Raw genomic sequence first — 26,952 nt, 5'->3', positions numbered from 1 at the left:
ATTCCTGAGAGTATCCTTTCACAACTAATCTTGCTTTATATCTTTCTAGGGACCCGTCACTTTTTATTTTGATTTTAAAGACCCATCTACACCTATTGTCTTATTTCCTTTGGGGAGAGGTTGAATTGCCGAAGTATGATCTTTATGTAATGCATCTAATCAGTGTTGTGAAAAGCATTGAGGCGTAGCGAGGCGCTCCACCAAAATCTAAGGCGAGGCGTAAGCCTCGAGGCGCAAAGCGTAAGCCTCAATTTTTTTTTATTAAAACTTATAAAAAACTATAAAAATTATCTAAAATTATAAATAAATAAGAATTGCTTTATTGATGAAGCAACAACCAACAAAAAATAAAAATCTCAAATAAATATGGAAAAAATATGATCTATGTAAGTATCTAAGAAATAAAATCTGAGCATTCATTCAATAAAAAATTAACATTAACAACAAAATGCATATTAGCAATAACAACATGTGTGGCTCGAAGTAGAAGAAGTAGAGGGTGGAGCCAAGGCTGATCCAATTGAATACCTAGGTACCTTTTATGCTCACAATTACAATATCCTAGGAAATAATGAGATCATATATGGGTCAGGAGACTAGGGACAAGGCTGATCCACATCCAAAATAAATTTTAAATGGTAATTTTAAATCCAAATTCGAACTAGATCTGCTGTAAGAAACTTTTAGTCAGAATTAAATTTTATAAGGCAATACTTGATTTGGTGAAAGAAGAGGTTGAAACATGTCTACGTGTAAAAGTCACAAACTAATTAAAATTGATCCGCATTTGAATACAGATCATATAGAATTTGTGTTCTATCAGGAAAGATTATGTTTTATATTGCAACAAATAGGATTGCGTTGGATGGACTAGCAACGAGCTGATATGATTTCCAGCTAGGGATGCAAATGGATCTATTAAATTGGATTATTTTTTTATCCAGATAAATATTGTTAGATGGATCAAAATCCAATCCATTTGCATTTTTTACATGCAAATAACATGCTTTTCACTTTATTTTTTATGGGATCCAGTATTACCACATATAGTTTCGATTCAGATCCAACTTAACCGCATTAAATCTGATTCGGATCTAAATGATCAGAACTGAATCCCAGTCAGACCTGATAAATCATTTTTGCATTCATTTCTAAAAGCAATAAAATTAGACCCAATAGAATAGAAATCCATCATAATCCTACTTTTAACAGCATCTATGTATTACAAAAATATATGAATGAACATGGAAAAATTGGTTGCATCATGCTGTCCCCATTAATTTATGCACAAAGCTACCTTGAGGAAGACATGTAAATGGGCTGAGAATGAGAAGAGATAAGAAGAAGAAGAGGAGAATGAGAGAGAGAAAAAACTAGAAACGAGAGAGAGAACCTGTTTTGGGGCTTCACCACAAGAGAGCGAGAGAATGCTGTGAGAGCCGAGAGAGGGAAAAAACTAGAAACGAGAGAGAGAACCTGTTTTGGGGCTTCACCACAAGAGAGCGAGATAATGCTGTGAGAGCCGAGAGAGAGACTGCTATGAGAGTTTCTGTGAGAGACTGCTGTGAAAAAAAAAAGAGGGGCTTAAACATAAAGGCCCCCGACCCCTTTATGTTTAAGCCCTAAATTTTGGTCAAATGAGGGTTTTGACCCTCATTTGACCAAAATTATTGAGGCATATGCGCCTCATCCTGAGGCGCGCCTCGCCTCGAGGCGTGCGCCTCAAGGCGTATGAGGCGCACGCCTCAGGCCTTTTACGCTTTACCCATACGCCTCAAGGCATAAAGCCCCTCGCCTTGAGGCGAGGCACGCTTTTTGCGCCTTGAGGCGCGTTTTTAATAACACTGCATCTAATTCTATTTTCATGGCTTCAACCTATTCTTTTATGTTTTTAGTTTCGTTGTAGTTAGATGGTTCATGATATGAATGAATGGCTAGAAGACAAGCCCTATAGTTTGGAAAAAGGATTAATAAGAGACAAATCTATTTGGAGACCTCTGTATTTGTTAAGATCTTCTAACACTAGTTTCTTCGACATTTGTTGATTGATTATATCTTTCAAGCGCACATGGATGCTCCCCATTATCTCGTCTAGAGTATTGTAGGAGATTATGAGATGATTCTCTTTCTTCACTTGAGTCATTAATAGACTCGAAATTACCAATGTCATTATCAACAATTTCATTATTTGATTTAGGTAACAAATCAAATAAGAAGGCATACTCGTATTCTTCTTTAGGTTTTTTAAAAGCAAATCCATTTTCATTTTCAAGAAAAGTGACATTTTTAAAAACATAAAGCTTATCGTTTGTTTGATCATAACATCGATAGCCTTTTTTATTTTCGGTATATCCAAGAAAGATATATTTTATATCTTTAGGAGAGAGTTTGTTATATTTTTCAAGAAGCGCAAAACATTTACATCTAAATACCCTTAGCCTCTTCAAGTCAGGAGGAATTTTAAAAGGTTTTTCAATAGGATATTTGTTTTTCAATTTTTGAGAATGCATCCTATTTATTAAATATATTGCGGTTAGAGCGGCTTCGGCCCAATTTTTTTTTGAAATTTCTTTTGAAATAAGTAAGGTCCTAGTAGTTTCAATAATGTGACGATGCTTTCTTTCAAAAATGCCATTTTGTTAAAAGGTCCTAAGACAAGATTTTTGGTGTACAATTCCATGTATTTTTAGATACAATTGAAATTCATTTGAAAGAAACTAAAAAGACTTCGAATTTGAGTTTGAGGAAATATGTCTACTAAAATCATCTAGGAATGTAACATAATATGAATAACCATCTTTTGACATAACGAGAGCGAGACCCCATACATCTTAATGCACTAATTCAAAAATCTCATTAGACACAGAAGTTCTAGATCTAAAAGGTGTCATTTGAATTTTTTCAAGTATACTCTATAGGCCCGGAGGCAGTGAGGCGTTCCCTACTGAGCGACGCGCTGTACTCTATAGGCCCGGAGGCAGTGATAAATGGGCAAGGGTTGCTAGGTCGTCGCCCGGAAGCGACGCGTCACACCGGCGCCCGGGTGTGGTGTCAAATAGGCAAGGGTTCCCTCACTTTGTTGGACGGGTGGGGGTAAAGAAGTTAGTCCAAGACCATAAAATTAGGTTAGCCACTTGGAACATAGGGTCTTTAACTGGTAAGTTGGTAGAGTTAGTAGATGTTATGTGTAGGAGAAAGATTGATATTTTATGTCTACAAGAGACCAAATGGGTAGGTGAGAAAGCAAAAGTGATAGAACCTTGGGGATATAAGATTTGGTATACAGGAATAAATAGGAATATGAGTGGAGTAGGGATTGTTATGAGTCGTGAGTTTATAGATAATGTAGTTGAGGTCCGTAGGAAGGGTGATAGGATTTTACTTATTAAATTAGTATTAGGTACAAATATTATTAATATTATTAGTGTTTATGCACCTCAAGTAGGTTTAGATGATTCCACTAAGCGTCAATTTTGGGAAGATTTAGATGGAGTAGTACAAGGGATATCTTATGGAGAAAGGCTTTTCATCGACGGTGACCTTAATGGGCATGTAGGCATTAGTAGGGATGGATTTGAGAGTATCCATGGAGGCTATGGTATAGGAGAAAGAAACGATAGTGGAGAAAGGATTTTAGATTTTGGTTTGTCCTATGATATGATCTTAGCAAACACTTGGTTTAAGAAGAAGGAGTCTCACCTAGTAACATTTAAAAGTGGGGTTAATACGAGTCAGAAAGATTTTTTCCTACTTAGAAAGAGAGATAGGGGTTGTTGCATCGATTGTAAGGTTATACCGGGAGAAAGTGTAGCTACATAACATAGAGTCTTAATTTTAGATCTTAGAATTAGACAATGCCGCAAAAGGGATAGACATAGGATAAATCCTAGAATTAAGTGGTGGGCACTGAAAGAAGCTAAACAATGAATGTTTGTAGAGCGGGTAGTTAAGGAAGTTGATTGGTGTCTCGAGGAGGATTCAGAATCTATGTGGAATAAGATAGCGGGTGGCATGAGAAAGGTGGCTAAGGAGGTATTGGGTGAGTCTAAAGGCGGTGCACCGCTAGGTAATGATACATCGTGGTGGAACGAGGATGTCAAATTAGCTATTAAGGTTAAAAGAGAGTGTTATAGAAATCTAAGTAAAAGTCGTGATAATGAGAATTTGGAGAAGTATATGATAACAAAGAAGGAAGCTAAAAAAGTAGTTCGGAACGCGAGGGATAAGGTATATAAGGAGGTTTATGACAAGTTGGATACCAAAGAGGGTGAGAAGGATATTTATAGGATTGCAAAAATGAGAGATAGGAAATCGAGGGATCTGGGTATGGTTAGATGTATCAAAGATGAAACGCAAAGGGTTTTAGTCAAAGATGAGGAGATTAAGGAGAGATGGAAAGATTATTTTGATAAGCTATTTAATGAAAGTTATGCTCAGGATCTTGGAGACTTCTCCATTCCTTTTCCTGAGATGAATCGTGACTTCATGCACAAGATTCAAAAGAAAGAAATTGTAGAGGCTTTGAAGAAAATGAAATCAAGAAGGGCAGTTGGCCTAGATGGTATACCTATCGAGGCTTGGAAATGCTTGGGAGAGAAAGGTTTAGAATGGTTGACAAATCTTTTTAACAAGATTTGACGGACAAATAAGATGCCTAATGAGTGGAGGAAGAGTACTTTGGTGCCTCTATATAAGAATAAGGGTGATATACAAGATTGCACAAACTATCGTGGTATAAAACTCATGAGTCATACTATGAAACTTTGGGAGAGGGTGATTGAGTCTAGGTTGAGGAAGGTTGTCATGATATCGGAGAATCAATTTGGTTTTATGCCTGAAAGATCTACTATGGAAGCTATACGTCTTCTTAGACAACTTATTGAGAGAAATAGAGAGAGGAACAAAGATTTGCATATGGTTTTTATTGATTTGGAGAAGGCTTACGATAGAGTACCTAGGGACGTTCTCTGGTGGACAATGATGAAGAAAGGTGTTTCTCTCAAGTACATACTTTACGGGGAAATGACGGGAAGTTTGCCAAGGAGAAACATGAAGCGGGGAGCCGGAAGGGCTTTAGTAAAGAAGTCCGCCAACTAATATTTTGAAGTGACATACGGTAGAGCATTTGTTCTTTTTAAGTATTCATCACGAACATACTGACAATCCATTTCGATATGTTTGGTACGCTCATAGAAGGTATGATTGCTTGCAATATAGATGATACTCTTGTTGTCGCAACATAGCTTTGAAGCTTCGGTAATATCAACCCCCATGTCTTTAAGCAGACTGCGAAGCTATACAAGTTCCATTGTTGTGGTTGCCATAGCCCGATACTCAACTTCAGTAGATGATAGTGAAACTTTCTGCTGCTTCTTGCATCGCCAGGCAATCAAAGAGTCCCCTAGAAAGACACAAAAACCAGTAGTTGAGACTCGATCATTAGGATTACCTCCCCAATATGCATCAGTATAAACTAGAAGATTCAAGGGAGAAGAGAATGATAGAAATAGCTCTTTATTGATGGTGTTCCGAATGTAATGAATGATCCGGAGAACAACACTCATGTGCACAGTTGTAGGAGCATACTGAAATTGACTAATTGAGTGAGTGAACGACATGGATGATATCTGGTCTGGTGATGGTTAAGTAGGTGAGAGACCCAAGGAGTTGTCTGTAGGGTGTGGGATCTTCCAGAAGAACCCCATCCTCCAAACGTAATTTGACATTAATAACCTCGGGAGTCTCTACTTTTTTATCATCTGAAATGCCAGACTTAGAACATATATTTGCGACAAGCTTCATCTGTGACAAAATATATCCTCGAGAAGAATATGCAACTTCAATTCCAAGAAAGTATCTAAGAAAACCTAAATCAGACATACCAAAATTATTTTTTAACATATTTTTAATATCAACAATACTATTTTGATCATTCCCAATGCTAATCATATCATCAACATAAAGTAACATCATAACAATACTAGTACCTGCATTTTTAACAAAAAGAGCACTGTCAGAATAACAAGAGTGAAATTCTAATTTTATCATGATATCATTGAAGCGATCATACCAAGCCTTAGGGGCTTGTTTAAGGCCATACAACACTTTTAAAAGCCGAAGAGTTTGACCTTGCTCAATATTAATTCCAGGTGGTGGATCCATGTAAACTTCTTCATTTAAGCTTCTATTTAAAAAGACATTTTTTACATCAAGTTGATAAATAGGCAATTTTTTGGTTGATGCGACAACTATTAAAGTCCTGACACTGGTCATTCGAGCTACGGGAGCGAATGTTTCTTCATAATCAATTTCATATTCTTGTGAGTATTCCTTAGCGACTAACCTAGCTTTATATCGTTCTAAAGATCCATCGCTTTTAGTTTTGACTTTGAAAATCCAGCGACACCCAATAGGTTTTTTGTGTGGGGGTAGATTAACTATTTCTCAAGTATTGACTTTTTTTAGTGCATTTAGTTCAACTTGCATTGCTTCAACCCAATGTGATATAAATTTAACTTGATTATAGTGAGTGGGTTCAAAATAAGAATGTAGGGTTATTAAACATGCTCGATAGTTGGGTGTCAAAGAATCATAGGATACAAACCTATTTGGTGGTATTGATATTCTAGAGGAATGTCTAATTTGTGGTTCCTCTGTAGACTCAGAAATTTGGGAGTATTTTTCGAGGGCACTAATAGGGTTTTCTTGATTTCTTCTTGAGTAAACATTCATATTTGCATTATTATCATTTGAGGGTATTATATCAAGATTGGACACCTCACATGTATCTTCTATGCTTTCAAGAGAATCATTTTGTATGTCATTAATAAGATCATATAAAAATATGTAATCAATTTCATTTGTTTCTTCTATTTTATCAAAACCATTCTCATCTTCTAGAAATGTTACATCTTTTGAAACATACAGTTTATCATTTTTAAAATCATAACATCTATACCCTTTTTGATTTTCACCATATCCTAGAAAAACACATTCAATTGCTTTTAGAGACAACTTATCTCTCTTATACAATAGAACAAAGCATTTACAACAAAAAATACGAAGACAATTGAAATCGGGTGAAAATTTAAAGAGCTTTTCATAGGGAGAAGCATAAAAATTTCAAGTGATTCAATCATGTATATATGTGTTCTAATGTTGTCAAAAAAATTTTATAGTGTCACAATCATGCATAAGTGTTCTAAGATTGTCCCAAAAATTTCATAGTGATTCAATCTTGCAAATAAGTGTTCTAAGGCTGTCAAAAAAAATTATAGTGATTTAATCATGCATATATGTACTCTAAGGCTGTCAAAAAAATTATATAGTGATTCAATCATGCATATATGTGTTCAAAGGCTGTCAAAAAAATTATATAGTGATTCAATCATGTATATATGTGTTCTAGTGCTGTCAAAAAAAATTTATAGTGACTTAATCATGCATATATGCGTTCTAAGATTGTCACAAAAATTTCATAGTGATTCAATCTTGCAAATAAGTGTTCTAAGGCTGTAAAAAAAATTTATAGTTAGTATAATTAAAGATATGTATGAAGGAGTAGTAACCAATGTCCGCACTTGTGGAGGGGTGACAACCAATTTTCCTATAACGGTTGGGTTACATCAAGGATCTGCTTTAAGCCCTTTCCTATTTGCTATAGTGATGTATGAGCTTACGAGATCAATTCAAGAAAATGTGCCGTGGTGTATGTTGTTTGCTGATGATATTGTTTTGATTGATGAGTCTAGAGCTGGGGTTAATGCTAAGTTAGAATTATGGAGACATACATTGGAAGCAAAAGGTTTTAAGTTGAGTAAGAGTAAGACAGAATACATGGAATGTCGATTTAGTAAGCAACGAAATAGAGATGGGAGTGTAGTGAAGCTTGGTGAGCAAGAAATACCGGTGGATGATTCTTTCAAATATTTGGGATCTATCATTCAAAAGTATGGAGAAATTGATGAAGATGTAAATCATAGGATAAAGGTTGGGTGGATGAAATGGAAGAGTGCAACTGGAGTGTTGTGCGATCGTAGAATGCCATTGCGGTTGAAGGGGAAGTTTTATAGGACGACTATTAGGCCCGCTTTACTATATGGTACGGAATGTTGGGCTGCCAAGAGACGTCATATTCAAAAAAGTAGTGTAGTTGAGATGCGTATGTTGAGATGGATGTGTGGAAATACAATAAAAGATAAGATTCAGAACGAGGAGATACGTAAGAAGGTAGGCGTTGCACCCATTGAAAATAAGATGAGAAAAAATCGTTTACGGTGGTTTGGACATATTCGACGAAGGCCTAATGATGCTCCAGTTAGAAGGATGGAGAAATGGGAAAATATATTAGTTAAAAGAGGTCGGGGTAGGCCTAGGAAGACATGGATGGAGGTGATAGGAAAGGATATGAATGCTTTGAACCTCACCGAGGACATGGCATTGGATAGAAATGAATGGAGGAGAAGGATTCATGTGGAAGACCCAGAATGATTTTCTTTGTTGGTTCATATCGCCGACCCCAATTGTTTTGGGATGAAGGTGTAGTTGTTGTTGTATACAATCTTCACATAAAAAATCTTTATCTTTATAAAATTTTTCAAAAAATGAAAAATGAGATAATTTGGATATACTTGGGTGTCCTAATCTTTTATGCCAAAGATCTAAATTAATGTCTTTGACATGATTACAAAAGAAGTTTTTAGGTAAACACAAGGAATCCATATAGTAAAGGTCTCTTCTATGGCCTTGCCCAACCAGCTTCCCCGACTGAAGATCCTGCACCCAACAAGTCTTAGATGAGAAGAATACTTTACATTCATAATCAGAAATTTGAGAAACTAAAAAATGATTTAAATTCAATTTGAATAACCCTCACTTTTAGAACAAAGAAACTTTTTGAGATATTGTTGAGGTTTCATATACTTTTAACTTTTAAAGAGGTACCATCTAACAGTTGATACACATGAAAGATATGAATTAGTGCAATCGGATAATAGAGACTCATTATGAGTCATGTGAAAAGAGGCACCCGAATCCAAAATCCAAGAAGGTCTACCTGGAGGAGAAGAGGAGGGAATGGCGCCGCCGGATGTAGGAGTGATTTTAAAAATTTGTGAGACGGCCTCTGCTATTTGAGCAATGGTCAAATCATTGAAGTTTCTCCCTTTCTTTGATTCTTGACGTCCTTCACTTAAGGCGGCTACTTTCTTAAATTTGTGACAATCTGGTCTTATATGCCCCAGTTCTTTACAATGATGACAAATGATTTTGCCTTTGTATGCTCCTTTGTATCCTCCTCCATTATGTCATTTTCCATTGAATTTTCTTTCAAAGTGAGGTGGTTTATACGTTTTTACAAATTTTTTGTGTCTTGCCATGACAAGGACCTCGTCATTAGACTTGTGCATTCCAAGTCTTGTTTCTCTTGGCAAATTTGAGCAAGAGCCTCACTTATAAAAGGAATCGAGGTCCTATGAAGCAAAGATGACTTATCTTGCTCAAATTTCAGTCGGAGGCCATAAAGTAAAGATTTTTTTTTTCTCTTTCTATTTGAGATCTTCTCGTTTCAATAACCGAACCTTCTCATTTTGGTTCTAACATAGCCAATTCATCCCAAATAAGAGATAAAATATTGTAAAAGTCTCTTACACTTTTATCTCTTTGTTTTGCATTACGTACCTTGTCTTGAAGATAATATAGCCTAGCCATATCTTTTTTGATGAAGGTACTCTTTAGAAAAATCCATGCATCACATGCCTTTTTAAACTTGATGATGTTGGTGGCGATTTTGAACTCCATGGTATTCATAAACTATGAGAGAATTTGAGCATTGCTCGCTTCTCAATCCTCCAACCTTTTGATATTCTTGCAAAGCTTTCTCCTTTTCTTCTTCGGACAAAGCTTTGACTTGATCTCCTTCTCTTCTTGTCAATTTGAGTTGCGGTTCATTAGTAGTACCACTAACAAAACCTTACTTTTGATGTGATTCTCCATTGCCGACGCCCACATCAAATACTTGTTTTCATTGAGCTTGTAGGAGATGATGGAGGCGAAGTCTCTTTTTCCTATAATGATTACAAGAATTTTGAGTAGAGGAGTTGGAAGAAGACCAAGAGTTGAAGAGCACCACCACAAGTAGAATAATCTCGAGATAGCTTTTCACTTTCTCAAGAGCTAAGCTCTGATACCATGTAATGAATTACGAATACAATGCCAACAAAGGGCTACACAAGTGCACAACAATACCGTGGTCTCTAATGGATCAATCACAATCTCATAAAAGAGATAGAAAATATGAACTTCACAATAACACAAAGGCACAAAGCCTATAAGAAAAAAGAGAATTTTATAAACTCACACAAATGCTTCTAAAAGCATACATTACAAGGATAGAGTGAGGTTCTATTTATAGAGCCTCACTTGTAGTGAGTCGTTGGACTGCCTCCCAACAGTCATGTTTACACTTTTATATAAAAAGTAAAAATAGAAAAGGACAAAAATCCATTTCAGTCCCTAATGGACTGTACTAAATACATGTTCTAAAATGACCAAAATACCCCTAACTGATATACTAATATCAGTCAGGTATATATACAGTATTTTAACATAAGGTGGTAGGTTACTATGTGATACATGGAATATTGGAAGATTAGCTACAATATCATTGAGTTTCTTGTGAATTTTGCATAAAAACTCAATATGCAAAAGTTATGTGATGTCATAGACATATTTTGTGCTGTTTTCTTCACATTTGTGAGCTTTATGCTATTTTTGTTTTCTGTTCTTATGTTAGGGAAACTTTTTTGTCTTCTTTCCTGCAGTTATCTCTATTCTCACTCAACAACCAGACTACCATGAATCAGGTATCAGATTAGTTGCTATTGCTGGATATGTTTATTTTGTGTCTTTTTCCCATAGATTTTAATGCTAGTAGTCTTCCAAACTTTACACCTGCACACACATGGTACGCATACAGAGTATTGTTCCATATTCATGTGAAACCATACCTTCTTTTCCTTCTGTTATATAATGTTTTTAAATATTCCCTTCTGCTCTTCTTGTATGTAGGCTAAGTGGAAATCAAAAGCATGAATTTTAGTGTTTATTGCAGTGTTATTTTCTTTGTACATATGAAACATGCTTTTTTTTCAATTATTTTGGGTTTTTCCACACAGACCACATCTTTTATTATCACAATTTTGAAGATGATGTAGGCAAGATACGAAGCTGATGGCATGAGTTTGAGTTCATAATTGAGTTTCATGGTGCTGTGAACTATCTAAACTTCAATTGTAGAGAAAGAAAAAAGAAACCAGATTTATGTGGATAAGTTGGGTGTGGAGAGATTCTTACCAGTTTATGTTATGTAGCACATGAACTATTGAACAGTTTACATGAGAAAAAAATGATATAGCTCCTACAAAGTCATCGTGCAATTTGGTGTGGCCTTCCACCTTATTGGGTAGTTTGGTATCTTGCAATGCTCCCTGTGAGAATGGGCAGTGTTGGCATATTGATGTTATAACTTTTCAATATACAATGATTATGAGAAGATAGTTATCTTCCAAAAGGGGATGAAGATGATTGTTGGTGTTAAAATGTATCTCTTATATATATATAATATTGCATCAATACTCGATAGGGGTATTTTTGTAAATTCACATAGTTGTTTTAGAAAACAACTATTTTCAGTTTTTTGTTAAAATGTATTTTTCTTTTCTTATTTTTTTCATTTAATTTTTGTATTTTTTAAAGGCCAAAAGGGGCTCCAACCATAGAGCCGTTGGAGCCCCCAACGGTCACAAATGTGACCGTTGGGGGCTCCCAACGACTCCATGGGAGCCCCCTTTTGGGCTCTCCTTTTGAGGCATTTTGCCTCTCTTTCTCTCCTCTCTCTTTTGTATAAATAGGGGTGATCCCCTTGTATATTTTTCATTCTTGAGAGCTCTCTCTTTTTTCAATAAGAGGCTTTTTATATTGTTGCCTTCTTAAAGGCTTGTGCTTGTATTGTCTCTTAGTGGATTTGTAATATTGTCTCTTTTATTCATTGTTGTAAGTGCTTGTATGCACTTTTTATATTTCCACAATATCTCATTACATGGTATCAGAGCCACTCGATTCTTGAAGGAAAGATGTGGTTCGTATATTTCATATTTGGTGAATCTCTTCTCACTTCTTGGCAACATCATGGAGGCAAAGATTGACCTATCCTTCAAGCTCAATGGAAAGAATTATATGATGTGGGCATCGGCAATGGAAAATAATCTCAAAGGAAAGAAACTTTGGGGTTTTGTCATGGGCACCGTTCCGGAACCTAAGTTTATGCTCACAAAGGACGAAGAAGGTCAAGAAAAGGCTCTTGAAGGAGATGCTCGCCTCAAGGCCATTGAAAATCATAAAAAAGAAGTGAAAAATTGGGAAAGCAATCACGCAAAAATCCTTGCGTGGTTTATGAACAATGTTGAGCTTAAGGTATGTGCTAATATAGCTAAATTTCGTAGAGCCAATGAGGCTTGGTCCTTTATGAAGGGTATGTATACCCAAAAGGATCTTGCAAGAGCATATTTCTTGCAAGAAAAGATTAGAACCACCAAACAAGGTGATTCTAGCATTCAAGACTATTATAGTGCCCTAAACCCACTATGGGATGAATTGGCTCTCTTGGAGCCAAAATGGGTTTCTATGGAAGATATTGATTTAAGACAAAAACAAATGGAACAAGAACGATTGTTTCAATTCCTTTTTGGGCTACGTCCCGAATTTGAGCAAGTGAGATCCTCACTTCTCCATAGATCTATTTTTCCTCCTATTGAGGATGCTATTGCCGAAATCACTCAAGAGGAGACAAGGCTTGGCATGAGTAAACATGTTAATGAAGTACTTGCCGTATCAAAACCGGGTAACAATATTAGAACCTATAAACCTCCTCATTTTGGGAAACAAGGAAACTACAATGGAGGAAGAAAAATGATTGTTTGTCATCATTGCTATGAGTCGGGTCATATTAAACCCGCTTGCTCAAAGCTTAATGAAACTTTCAAGCCTAAGGTGGCCTCTCTTGAAGAAACTACCACCAAAGAAGATGAAGGCAAGAACAATAACATCAAAGAAACTCTTGGACAAATATCTATGGCTCTCCATCAAATTCTAAAAGTTTCTTCCTCCACATCGGGTGCGGCTATTGCTTCGTCATCCTCACCCGGTACGTATTCTTGGATCCTTGACTCCGGAGCTTCTTTTCATATGACCCCCCATGAAAATGCACTTATTGATGTTTGCATCAATTCAAAAGACTCTTGTGTCTCTACGGCCGATGGAACCTTTTTAAAAATTTCAAGCATTGGCTCTTTTAAAGATTCTCAAAATTTTTGTGTTCCAAAAGTAAGAGTTGTTCCCAAACTAATGTAATGAAAAGAGGCGGAAGCACAAATAGAGCAAAAGTCACTCCTTAAGAGTGACTACAAGAACCAAGAACACAAACACCAAATGTGCACACACAAAACTCACAAATATAGGAAATGACTTAAAGTCATAAGTTGGATTTATTGAAGAAAGGAAGACAAGGGTGTAAAAACCCATACATTTACAAGGGGGAACCTCCTCTTTAAATAGAGGAGGGAAGCACTAAAGAGGACCCATAAAGGGGGCTCCCTTCTAGTCGTTGGGAGCCCCAACGGTCATAAATATGACTGTTGGGGCCCCAACGACTAGATGGGTGGGGCCCCTTTATGATTCCAAAAAGCAAAAAGAAGAAATAAAAAAGGAAAAAGAAAAAAGGGAAAAGGAGAAAAAAGTGAAAAGTAAAAAGGTACATTTGGGAATTACCAAAATACCCCTATCGGGTTTTTGGTTTATACAAAACAGAAAACGAAAATATAATTATGTATATATACATATATACGTATATATACTTATATATATACTAATGTATATATATATATAAGTATATGTATATATATATTTATATATACATAATTTAACACGCCCCCTCAAACTTTACGGGGAGAAGACCGAAAGTTTGCCAAGAAGAAACATGAATCGTGGAGTTGGGAGCGCCTTGGTGAAGAAGTCAGCTAGTTGATACTCTGAAGTGACATATGGCAATGTGATGGTTCCTTTGAGATATTCGTCTCGAACATAATGACAATCCATTTCGATATGCTTGGTCCGCTCATGAAAAGTGTGATTGCTGGCAATGTATATCGCACTCTTGTTATCACAACAGAGCTTGGTGGGAGTGGAAATGTTAACGCCCATGTCACTAAGAAGACTTTTGAGCCACACAATCTCCATAGTTGTCATTGCCATAGCTCGATATTCAGCTTCAGTAGATGATAAGGAGACCTTCTGCTACTTCTTGCATCTCCACGAGATGAGAGATTCACCTAAAAAAATGCAAAGACCCGTAATTGAGATCTGATCATTGGGATTTCCTCCCCAGTCAGCATCAGTAAAAACAGTTAATTCAAGAGATGAGGAAGAGGATAAGAAGAGTCCCTTGGAGATGGTATTTTTGATATATCGCACAATTCTCATTACGGCCGCCATATGAACCGTCGTAGGAGCGTGCTGAAATTGGCTCGCTGCATGAACCGCATGAGCTATATCTGGACGTGTGATGGATAGATAGGTGAGGGATCCAATTAATTGGCGGTAAGGGGTTGGATCTTCAAGAGGAACACCATCTTCAAGTCTTAGTTTCGCATTGATAACTTCAGGGGTCTCCACTTTCTTTTCATCAGATATTCCTGACTTGGTACAAATTTCCGCAGCTAACTTCATTTGAGATAAGATGTACCCTCGTGCTGAATAGGCCACTTCAATTCCTAAAAAATATCTCAAATAACCAAGGTCAGACATATCAAAAGTATCTTTTAATATAGACTTAACATCATTTACTCCCTTTTTGTCATTCTCAGTGATGATCATATCAACATACAGTAGAAGCATAATAATGGAGTTACCTGTTCTTTTGACAAAAAGAGCAGTGTCAGTATAACAAGAAGAAAAACCTAAATTGATTAATACAGTACTAAACCTGTCATACCAAGCTTTAGGAGCTTGCTTAAGTCCATATAAAGCCTTTTTTAATTTTAAAACTTTTCCATTTAAATTCATACCTGGAGGTGGTTCCATATAAACTTCTTCATTTAAATTACCATTCAAGAAAGCATTTTTAACATCAAGTTGAAAGATGGGCCATTTTTTGGCAGAAGCTATAGCAATAAGGGCTCGAACACTAGTCATTCGAGCAACCGGGGCAAAAGTTTCATCATAGTCTACCCCATACTCTTGGGCATAACCTTTGGCTACCAACCTAGCCTTATATCTTTCCAATGAACCATCACTCTTAGTTTTTACTTTAAACACCCATCTACATCCAATGGGTTTCTTGCCATTGGGAGGATCAATGACTTCCCAAGTTTGTGCCTTTTTAAGGGCATTAAGTTCAAGCTCCATAGCTTCATTCCAATGATCATATTGTTTAGCATCATTGTAATGTGATGGTTCATGAAATGAGTCAAGAGCAAGAAGACATGCTCGATAATTAGGGGAAAAAGAGTCATAAGAAACAAATCTATTTGGAATCTTAGGAATGCGATTTGATCTTCTTTGAGAGGTTTCTTCTATCGACTCATTTTGAGAAAATCTTTCAAGGGCACATGGAGGATTTCTTTCATTCCTTCTAGAGTAGACTTGTATTTGTCTTGAAGCATTCTCTTCTAAGTTTTGATCATTATTTGGATGTTCAACAAGATCTTCAAGAGGTTCATTAAGATCAATATGATCATCTATGATGTTTTCTTGAGGTAACAAGTCAAATAAAAAGGAATAGTCAATATTTTCATTTGGTTGATGCAAAAAACCATTTTCTTCTTCGAGGAATGTGACATCTTTTGAGATATAAAGTTTATTATTAAGGATGTCAAAACATCGATATCCTTTTTGTTTTTCGCCATATCCCAAAAAAATACATTCAATAGCTTTAGGAGAAAGTTTATCATTCTTGCGAGTTAAAACAAAGCATTTACATCCAAAAATTCTTAATCTTTTATAATCGGGAGACATATTGTAAAGTTTTTCAAATGGAGAAAGATTTTTCAAAGAGGATGAAGGGATTCTATTGATGAGATATGTTGAAGTTAGAACCGCTTCGGCCCAAAAGGATTTTGGGATATTTTTTGAAATCAATAATGTTCTTCTAGTTTCTATTATGTGCCTATGCTTTCTTTTCGCAAGACCATTTTGTTGCGGAGTGTTGGGACAAGAACGTTGATGACAAATTCCATTTTCTTTTAAGTAAGTTTGAAAATCATTAGACATATATTCACCTCCCGAATCGGACCTAAGAATAGATAGATTTCCCAAAAATTGATTTTTAACCATAGCATGAAATTCTTTAAAGAACGAGAAGACTTCAGATTTGCGACTTAAGAAGTATATCCATGTAAATCTAGTGAAGTCATCAATAAATACCACATAATACGAAAAGCCTCCTTTAGATAAAATAGGGGAAGGTCCCCACACATCGGAATAAACAAGTTCAAATGGCCGAGTGGCAAAATAACTTCTTTGAGGAAACGGAATAGCTTTAGATTTCCCAAAAATGCAATCTTTACAAGTCATGTGATTGTCTTTACAAGTATTGTTCAAAAAAGGGAAAAGAGACATTTTTACAAAATTTGGATGACCAAGTCTCTCATGCCAAATTCCAATACTTTTATCTTTAACAAGATTGCAAGATGACTTAGATGAAAGCGTCAAAAAGTCCATAAAATAGAGATCACCCCTTCTATGGCCTTGCCCAATCAGCTTCCCTGACTGGAGATCCTGCACGATGCAATCTTTAGGTGAGAAAGAGACTTGGCATCCATGGTCGGTGATTTGGGAAACGGAAAAAAGATTTAAATTAATTTTTGGAACAACTCTTACTTTAGGAACAAAGAAATTTTGAGAATTTTTAAAGTCAAGTGTTCCAATACTTTCAATTTTTAAAGACGTTCCATCGGCCGTTGAGACATAGGAGGACATAGGTTCGGAAAAAACATTGGAAAGGGAGTTTTTATGAGATGTCATATGGAAAGAAGCACCAGAGTCTAGTATCCACATACCTGGAGGTGATGAAGAGTAGGCGATGGCGGCTCCGGATGTTGAAGGAGAAGACTTGAGAAGGTGTTGGAGAACTTCGGAGATATGATTAAGAGTTTCTTTGATATCTCCTTCTTTGGTACTTTCTTCCTTCTTTGGAGAATTTTCTCCAACCGCGGCAACCTTTCCTTTAAGCTTAGGACAAACCGGTCTAATGTGCCCCGGTTCATTACAATAGTGGCATATGATTCCCTTTCTAGGCCCATTGATATTTTTGTTAAAGTGGGGAGGTCTATATGCTTTAACATTAGAACCGGGCCTATTAACGGCCAAAACCTCATCATTCCTAATGCTCAAGCCAAGTCGAGTTTCTTCTTGACATACCTCGGCAAGAGCATCTTCAATAGGTAGGGCTTTGCTTCTATGGAGAAGAGATGCCCTCACTTGTTCAAATTCCGGGCGAAGTCCATGAAGGAATTGAAAAAAGTGCTCCTTTTCAATTTGTTCCCTTCTTAGTTCAATGTCTTGTGGAGCAACCCATTTGGGCTCAAGAAGGGCAAGCTCATCCCAAAGAGGAGTTAGAGAGCTAAAATAGTCCCGGACACTCATATCCATTTGTTTGGTGGAACGAATTTTTTCTTGGCAAAAGAATTGCCGAGAAAGATCCTTTTGGGTATACATACCCTTAAGAAAAAACCAAGCCTCATTGGCTCTTCTAAACTTGGCAATATTGGCACAATTTTTAAGATCTACGTTGTTCATAAACCATGCCAAGATTTTGGCATGATTACTTTCCCAATCCTCGATTTTGGATTGATGTTCATTAATGGCTTTGATGCGCTCATCGCCATCTAAAGCCTTTTCAACTTCATTTTCAATTTTGGTAAGAACAAGAAAGGGTTCGGGATTAGTCCCCATAACAAAACCCCAAAGTTTCTTACCTCTTAGATGATTTTCCATAGCGGAGGCCCACATGAGATAGTTGGACCCATTTAGCTTGAAAGAGAGCTCCACTTTAGAGTCACGTTCCATCGACACCAAATATACTTCCTTTCTTCAAAACTTTGAGAGGCACGCTTTCCAAGATGTCAAAAGAGAAGCCCAATCACCAACCGAGCTCTGATACCATGTAATGAAAAGAGGCTAGAGCAAAAGTCACTCCTTAAGAGTGACTACAAGAACCAAGAACACAAACACCAAATGTGCACACACAAAACTCACAAATATAGGAAATGACTTAAAGTCATAAGTTGGATTTATTGAAGAAAGGAAGACAAGGGTGTAAAAACCCATACATTTACAAGGGGGAACCTCCTCTTTAAATAGAGGAGGGAAGCACTAAAGAGGACCCATAAAGGGGGAAGCAACTAAATCTAAACCTTTTTTCGGTCTCTCAAATTGCCGACCATGGATGTGAAATATCTTTCTCATCGAATGGTTGCTTTGTGCAGGATCTCCGGTCCGGGCAGCGGATTGGGCAAGACCATAGAAAGGGAGACCTCTATTATATGGACCATCTCGATCTCCCTTCAAATCATTTTTGTTCTTATGTCCAAGAAAAAAACATGGAAACTTGGTATAAAAGACTTTGTCATCCAAGTTATTCCAAAATGTATCTCTTTCCTTTTGGAAACAAATTTTGTAAGGAAAAAGAAATTAATTGCAAAGATTGCATTTTTGGAAAAATGAAGTCTATTCCATTTTCAACTAGAACTTTTCTCTCATCAAGACCTTTTGAATTGGTACATTCAGATGTTTGGGGGCCTTCTCCGGTTATGTCTAAAGGGGGTTATTCATATTATGTTACTTTTATTGATGACTTTACTCGGTATGTTTGGATTTATTTTCTTAGTCATAAATCAGAAGTATTTACTTCTTTTAAAGATTTTCATAAAAAGATTCAAAATCAATTCCAAAATAATATATCTATTTTAAGATCCGATTCCGATGGTGAATACTTATCCCACGAATTTCAAAACTATTTAACCCAAAATGGAATTTGCCATCAAAAGTCATGTCCTAGGACTCCTCAACAAAATGGCCTAGCGGAAAGGAAACATAGGCACATTATATAAACCGCTAGAACATTACTTGTCTCTAGGAATATTCCAAAGAAGTTTTGGGCCGAAGCCGTTCTAACCTCAACTTATCTAATCAATAGAATGCCTTCTTCCAAATTAAAAAATGTTTCTCCCTATGAAAAGCTCTTCAAATTTTCACCTGATTTCAATTGTCTTCGTATTTTTGGTTGCAAATGTTTTGTCTTATTACATAAAAGGGATAAGCTGTCTCCAAAACAATTTAATGTATTTTTCTAGGATATGATGAAAATAAAAAAGGGTATAGATGTTATGATTTTAAAAATGATAAGCTATATGTTTCAAAAGATGTAACATTTCTAGAAGAAGAGAACGATTTTGATAAAATAGAAGAAACAAATGAAATTGATTATATATTCTTATATGATCTTATTGATGACATACAAGAAGATTTTCTTGAAAACATAGAAGATACACGTGAAGTGTCCCATCTTGATATAACATCCTCAAATGATAGTGATTCAAATGTAAATGATAGTGATACAAATATAAATGTTTACTCAAGAAGAAATCAAGAAAATCCTATTAGTGCCCTTGAAAAATACTCTCAAATTTCTGAATCTACTGAGGAACCACAAGTTAGACATTCTTTTAGAATATCAATACCCCCAAATAGGTTTGTATCCTATGATTCCTTAACCCCCAACTATCGGGCGTGTTTAATAACCTTACATTCTTATTTTGAACCCGCTCACTATAATCAAGCTAAATCTATACCACATTGGGTTGAAGCAATGCAAGTTGAACTAAATGCATTAAAAAAGGCTAATAGTTGGGAAATAGTTAATCTTCTCTCACACAAAAAACCTATTGGGTGTCGCTGGGTCTTCAAAGTTAAAACTAAAAGCGATGGCTCTTTGGAACGATATAAAGCTAGATTAGTCGCTAAGGGATACTCCCAAGAATATGGCGTTGATTATGAAGAAACATTCGCTCCCGTAGCCCGAATGGCCAGTGTCAGAACCTTAATAGCTGTCGCATCAACAAAAAAATGGCCTATTTATCAACTTGACGTAAAAAAATGCTTTTTTAAATGGCAGTTTAAGTGAAAAAGTTTACATGGATCTGCCACCCAGAATTAATGTTAAGCAAGGTCAAACACTTCGGCTTTTGAAGGCATTATATGGCCTCAAACAAGCCCCTAAGGCTTGGTATGATCGTTTTAGTGATATCATGGTAAAGTTAGGATTTCACTCTTGTTATACTGACACTGCTCTTTTTGTTAAAAGTGCAGGTACTAGTATCCTAATATTGTTGCTTTATGTTGATGATATGATTATCACTAAGAATGATCAAAATAGTATTATTGATATTAAAAATATGTTAAAAAATAATTTTGATATGTCTGATTTAGGTTTTCTTAGATATTTTCTTGGAATTGAAGTTGCATATTCTTCTCGAGGATATATTTTGTCACAGATGAAGCTTGCTGCAAATATCTGTTCTAAGTCTGTGATTTCTGATGACAAGAAAGTAGAGACTCTCGAGGTTATTAATGCCAAATTACTGTTGGAGGATGGGGTTCTTCTGGAAGATCCCACACCTTACAGACAACTCATTGGGTCTCTTACCTATTTAACCATCATCAGACCAGATATCGCCCATGCGGTTCACTCAGTTAGCCAATTTCAGCATGCTCGTACAACTGTGCATATGAGTGCTATGAGTGCTGTTCTCCGAATCATCCGCTACATTCGGAATACCATCAATAAAGGGCTATTTCTATCCTCTTCTTCTTCCTTGAATCTTCTTGCTTATACTGATGCAGATTGGGGAGGTAATCCCAATGATCGAGTCTCAACTGCTGGTTTTTGTGTCTTTTTAGGGGACTCTTTGATTGCCTGGCGATGCAAGCAGCAGCAAAAAGTTTCACTGTCATCCACAGAAGCTGAGTATCGTGCTATGGCAACCACGACAATGGAACTTGTATGGCTTCGCAGTCTGCTTAAAGACATGGGGGTTGATATTACCGAAGCCTCAAAATTATGTTGCGACAACAAGAGTGCCATCTATATTGTGAGCAATCATACATTCCATGAGCGTACAAAACATATCGAAATGAATTGCCACTATGTTCGTGACGAATTCTTACGAGGCATAATTACCCTACCGTATGTCACTTCAGAATATTAGTTGGCGGACTTCTTTACTAAAGCTCTTCCGGCTCCTCGCTTCATATTCCTTCTTGGCAAACTTTTCGTCATTTCCCCGTAAAGTTTGAGGGGGGGTGTTAAAATGTATCTCTTATATATATATATATAATATAATATAATATTGCATCAATACCCGATAGGTGTATTTTTGTAAATTTACATAGTTTTAGAAAACAACTATTTTCAGTTTTTTGTTAAAATGTATTTTTCTTTTCTTATTTTTTTCATTTAATTTTTGTATTTTTTAAAGGCCAAAAGGGGCTCCAACCATAGAGTCGTTGGAGCCCCCAACGGTCACAAATGTGACCGTTGGGGGCTCCCAACGACTCCATGGGAGCCCTCTTTTGGGCTCTTCTTTTGAGGCATTTTGCCTCTCTTTCTCTCCTCTCCCTTTTGTATAAATAAGGGTGATCCCCTTGTATATTTTTCATTCTTGAGAGCTCTCTCTCTTTTCAATAAGAGGCTTTTTATATTGTTGCCTTCTTAAAGGCTTGTGCTTGTATTGTCTCTTAGTGGATTTGTAATATTGTCTCTTTTATTCATTGTTGTAAGTGCTTGTATGCACTTTTTATATTTCCGCAATATCTCATTAGAGTTGGAGCTGTCAATAAGGAAAAGTGTGTCCTTGTGGAGCTTTTTGGACCATAGTTTTTCTTTATTGTTTAAGGAAGCGCCTGATCAACTCTTGGAAGGACTTGAGATGCTGTTGGTTAAGACTATATATAGTTGTTATTGTTTGCATTAATAGTCTCTCAAGATGACGGACATGTTAGCTTCTTGCACTAGGTTAAATGTGGAAGATTGTTGCAAACAAGAGGGTTACATGCGGATTACATTGTGAAGAGGCCTTGGAGATCATGATCTCGAAGAATGGACTCCTTGATGGAAATATTAGAAAGAGTGCCTCCATGCAGGGATATACCAGAATACTCTTCATAGAATTGGGGGAAATGACATCTTCCCACTGAAATAATGCCAAATATTGTTTTTGGAACATGGTTAACTATCCATCTTAAAGAATTTGGGGTTGGTCCCTTGTGCTAAATTCTTCACTTGGTTGCATTGATAAGCTGCCTACTTTTGACAATCTCAATCTAGGGGTTTTTATTTAGCTGGATAAAGCGTTCTTGTTTGTCTTCATGTTTTCCCTAGCATGGCTTAAATAGAATGCTTGGCTCTTTTCAGATTTTTTTGACGAGTTCATTACCACTAGATGGAATTATGTGTAGAAATTGTATAAAATCTGATATTGATGATTTTCTAGCTTTTGGCTATTGTGACATGAAATGACATGCAGGGTTTTCTAGGGAGCAATGGAATCCACATATTTGGAGACAAAACAATGATTTTATAAGTCATGCTATTAATGATACAGTGAGATCTTTCAGATCCTTCATGATGTGCATCATTGACATGCCATCTATGCAATATTTGTGTTAGATGTAAGTCCTTTTGATGACAATGCTATTTATGTTTTATTCTTTATTGAGTCTCTTATTGTGAGTTGTAAATGATGACTATTTCCTCTTTGGGTTGTTTGAATATGGATTTATGGGGTTAGGGTAATGGAGTCCAAAGTCCAAGTTTAGTAGAAGAAGCCCACATCTAGTTAGGATATGGATATTTATTTTTTAGCTGTACCTTATTTCTATCTATGGATGAGGGTTACAGTTATCTATTGATAATTAATGTCAAGAGTTAGTTTATATCAAGCTGGGATTGTAGAGATTTGTTATCTTATCAATCAAGTAATTGCATTTTTGGAGGCTTGGCAATCAGCCTAGGATTAGCGCATCCTCTAATGAGCCCTAGCATCTTCTCTCTCTCTCTCTCATTTGTCTTTTCTCTTTGTTTCTTAGTAACCGTTGGGTTTGAATTTTTCCATTGAGGTAGCATCTAGTGCTGTCTCATGTTGATCTTCTTAGTGGCATGAGAACAAGCCGGTTTTCCTCTCTCTTCATTCTTAGTTGCTGTGACAGGGCAGGGCATGTGCATCCATCAGCCCCTCAGCCAACCAGACTTGCACATGAACCTGCACACATCCAGCATCTCAGCGACCAGTTCTTGAGGAGGCTCTTTTTGAATCAAGAATACCCAACATGTTTTGATCTGCATCATCTTTGTCTGCCACTCGCTGCACAATAATTCCTCGGAGTTGGCCAGAGGGTTATAGCAATTTGAATATGTTTTCAATGAATTGGCCATCACATTGTCTATTTTCTCTAGTGTAATGAGCTTTGATTTTTAGAATGGTGACATATTGTCTTCTTTTTTAGCTCTTTCATTCCTGCTTCTCTTCGTTTGGAAAGAAATATAAATATAAGGCAGAATTTTTCTGTGAGATGAGTAAAGTTGGGCATAAAATCAATTAAACATCCAGTTAGAAGGTATCTGAACCAGAGTTACCGAAAGCTTCTTAGATAGGTGGGAAGCTCGCTTCGGAAGCGCGATACTCCTCGCTTCTGAAACTTGATGAGAACCTCAATTCCCCCATGCTTCTCCTATGCTCTCCACACGCGTCATTTATTCTTATTATATGTTCTCTTACTCAACTTTTCATGCTTTTTATGTGTTTTCTCTGACTATTCTCACTCACTTCCATGTGCTTTTGCTAAATTGGTAGTCATCATTTTTAGATTTTGTTAAAAATTTAATTCTTACACTAAAAAGCCATGAAATTTAATATTAGTCACTTTTATTTTAGTTTTTATTTGTGTTTGATTTTGATTCTCATTCAATTCTTATATTTCTTTGTTTTTTATTCCTCGCTTCCCGCTTCCTATATATTTTAAAATGCAACGCTTCTCGCTTACGCTTCCCATATCGTTTCCCGCTTTCGCTTCCTAGTGTGGCAACCTTGATCTGAACCCACCCACCACTATAGATAAGTAGTGTGCCACCTTCTGACTTCATAAGAACTCATGAATAAATGATGATCATTGAATCTGAAGGGACACAAAAAATGTGAAGCTTCTTGAAACTTCATCAATAAGTCAAGTTTCTATGAGGGGATGTAACTTTCTTTTTGGAGCTGTATGAGTGAATGTGATGGGTCAACTAGGTAATATGACAACCTATTACTGTTTTCTGGGTGCGCTTCCTTCTCTTCGGAAGGAATCACTAGGTGCACTTTTTAGAAAAAACCTATACAGGTTAACATGCGGTTCTGCGGATTAGACAATTCAGAATTACACTGCATCTGGAAATAGTGACATCTGCCTAATGGTTGTTAACTGTGTTTCTGAAGTCAAAGATATGAAAGAGTCCTAGACTACCTCAAAAGTATGTAATGATATGATATATGGCTACCAAAGGAGTAAATGAGTTGTGGATGCAAAACTTAACCAATCCTAGGATCTAGATAAAGCCTGCATCCTGTTATGCCAATAGGAATATAAACCAGATGAGTCTGTGGAGATCTGTCACCTGGGTATGGGTATGGAGGGTACAACACGAAAATTTAAAAAAATGAGGGTACGGGGACACAACTCTCTCTCTCTCTCTCTCTCTCTCTCTATATATATATATATATATATATATATATATATATATATATATATCGAGAGAGAGAGAGAGTTTGGGTCTGGATCATGGTTGCCAATTGAGGAAGCGAGAACGGGAGCGGGAAGCGAGGCACTTTCAAAATTTTAGGAAGCGGGAAGCGTGGGACCACTTAGGAGCGAATCGGGAATCGTCTAGGAAGCGAACCGGCAGCGAGGGGAAGCGAAAAAAATTTTAAAAAAATAAAAAATACAAAAAATTTGAAAAAATGGGGGAAGCGAGGGAGAAGCGCGCTTCCCATAAAAGGGAAGCACGCTTCCCAATAAAAATGGTGCTTCCTCGTGCATTTTGAAAGCGCGATGTTTCACGCTTCCCCACTTACCTAGGCACTTTCGGTAACTCTGGTCTGGATCATATGTGGATCCATATTAAGGTTTATATTAAAAATTAAAATTAAAAAAAAGTCTGTAAATGTAATGTTTAAAAAAAAGGGAAGGGGGAAATGAAAATTTTAATATAAAAGGTGAAGGGGTATTTCATAACCCCTTTCCCTACTCTCTTTCTCTCTCTATGAAGTAGAACGAGAAGATGACGAAGGAGGGCCAAGTGAGGACCTAGCCCCACCACCTCTCTCTCTTAGGCATATTGGATGAAGAAGAAGATTAAGGTTCTGGGTATGGTATGCTCTCTCTCTCTCTTTCGTCTTCTTCTCCTTTTTTCTTTTTATTTTCTTCTGCTTCCTTCTCCTCCTCTTCCTATTTCTTCTTCCTCCTCTTCCTATTTCTTCTTCTTCCTTGCCTTTCACCGATATAAAAAAAGGTTTGGGTTAGGGTTGGACTTGACTTGGAGTAGTGCAGGATGTTAAATTATGTACATTAATCATATTATGTAATATATATATTTTATATATATATATGGTAATACATATACATATATTAATATATATGTATATGTATCTACTCAAATATATATATATATATAATATATATTTCTATTTATTTTGTCATAAGGGTAGTTTAGTCTTTTCCCTATTTTTGCGCACATTCACTTTTCGGATGTGACTGTAATTATGTTTCTTTTTTTTTATTTTATTTTTCTTTTTGATCTTTTTATTTCTTTTTTGGATTTGTACCTAAAAGGTACCTTGGGGGGCCCACCAACATAGTCGTTGGGCCCTCTCCAACGGTCACATTTGTGACCGTTGGAGGGGCTCCAACGACTATGGGTGGAGCCCCTCCAAGGCCCCATTTTGTGATGTTATAAATAGGGGTTCTCCCCTTTGTATTTCTTCATGGCTTTGAGTCAAAGCCCAAGTTCTCAATAAATTGATTCCATTATTTTATGCCTTTGTGCATTTGTGAGTTATTTGTGGGTTGTGCTTTTTGTGCACAAGTGTTCTAAAGTGTTCTTATTGTGCTTTCGTGGTGGGTTCAATATCAAGAATATTAAGGTCTTGATATTAGTATCTTGTTGGAGATACTTTCACATGGTATCAGAGCCTCGTTGGAAGAAAGAAGATCGTGCATTTCGCCTCTTGTGAAGCACCTCGAAAATCGTGCCCTCAAGCTAGTGAAGTTTTTGAGTAAAGCATTTGCTCCGGGCAATATTTTAGAAGCAACTTTTGTCAAGAAAAGGTTGAAAATCCGTTAAGGTACGCTTTATTTTTCATCTTCTCTTCTCCATAATGGGTGAAAAAGACTCCCACTTCTCTCTTGGTTTTAAACTTAGTGGTTCAAACTACCATGTTTGGGCCGGCAACATGGAAGCCCACATCAAAGGGAAAGGTCTTTGGGGTTATGTTCAAGGATCCATATCGGAACCCGAACCCAAGCTTTCTATTATAGAGAAAGGGGAAATCAAAATTCTTGAAGGAGAAGATAGACAAAAGGCCTTAGAAGAATATTCCAAAAGGCATGATGAGTGGGAAATGAAGAACTTCAAAATTTTGTCCTGGATTTTTTCGTTCGTTGAAACCAAGATCAATGCCAACATCATCAAATTTAAAAGGGCCTTCGAAGCTTGGTTATACCTTGAAAAAATGTATACGTCAAGGGACTTGTCTCACAAATACTACCTCCAAAAGAAAGCCTTGACTCTTCAACAAAATGATT

At 36.6% G+C, this 26,952-nt stretch overlaps 1 protein-coding gene across 2 annotated transcripts in view; it reads left to right on the top strand.

Moving 5' to 3' along the window:
* The window catches only part of LOC149814833 (Thioredoxin superfamily protein), a 56,515-nt gene that overhangs the window by 13,417 nt on the left and 16,146 nt on the right, over window positions 1-26,952 (top strand). For both annotated transcript variants that reach the window (XM_089989510.1, XM_089989509.1), the window contains one exon: window positions 10,821-10,862. In XM_089989510.1, the coding sequence (XP_089845636.1) occupies window positions 10,821-10,862 (42 nt within the window). The remainder of the gene's footprint in view (window positions 1-10,820; window positions 10,863-26,952) is intronic.

This window comes from Nuphar pumila, chromosome 15 (genome assembly GCF_984573655.1).
Source record: "Nuphar pumila chromosome 15, dmNupPumi1.hap1.1, whole genome shotgun sequence".
NCBI classification, from domain to species: Eukaryota; Viridiplantae; Streptophyta; class Magnoliopsida; order Nymphaeales; family Nymphaeaceae; genus Nuphar; species Nuphar pumila.
The sequence above is the reverse complement of the archived record's forward strand: the minus strand, read 5'-3'. Positions and strand labels throughout refer to the sequence as shown.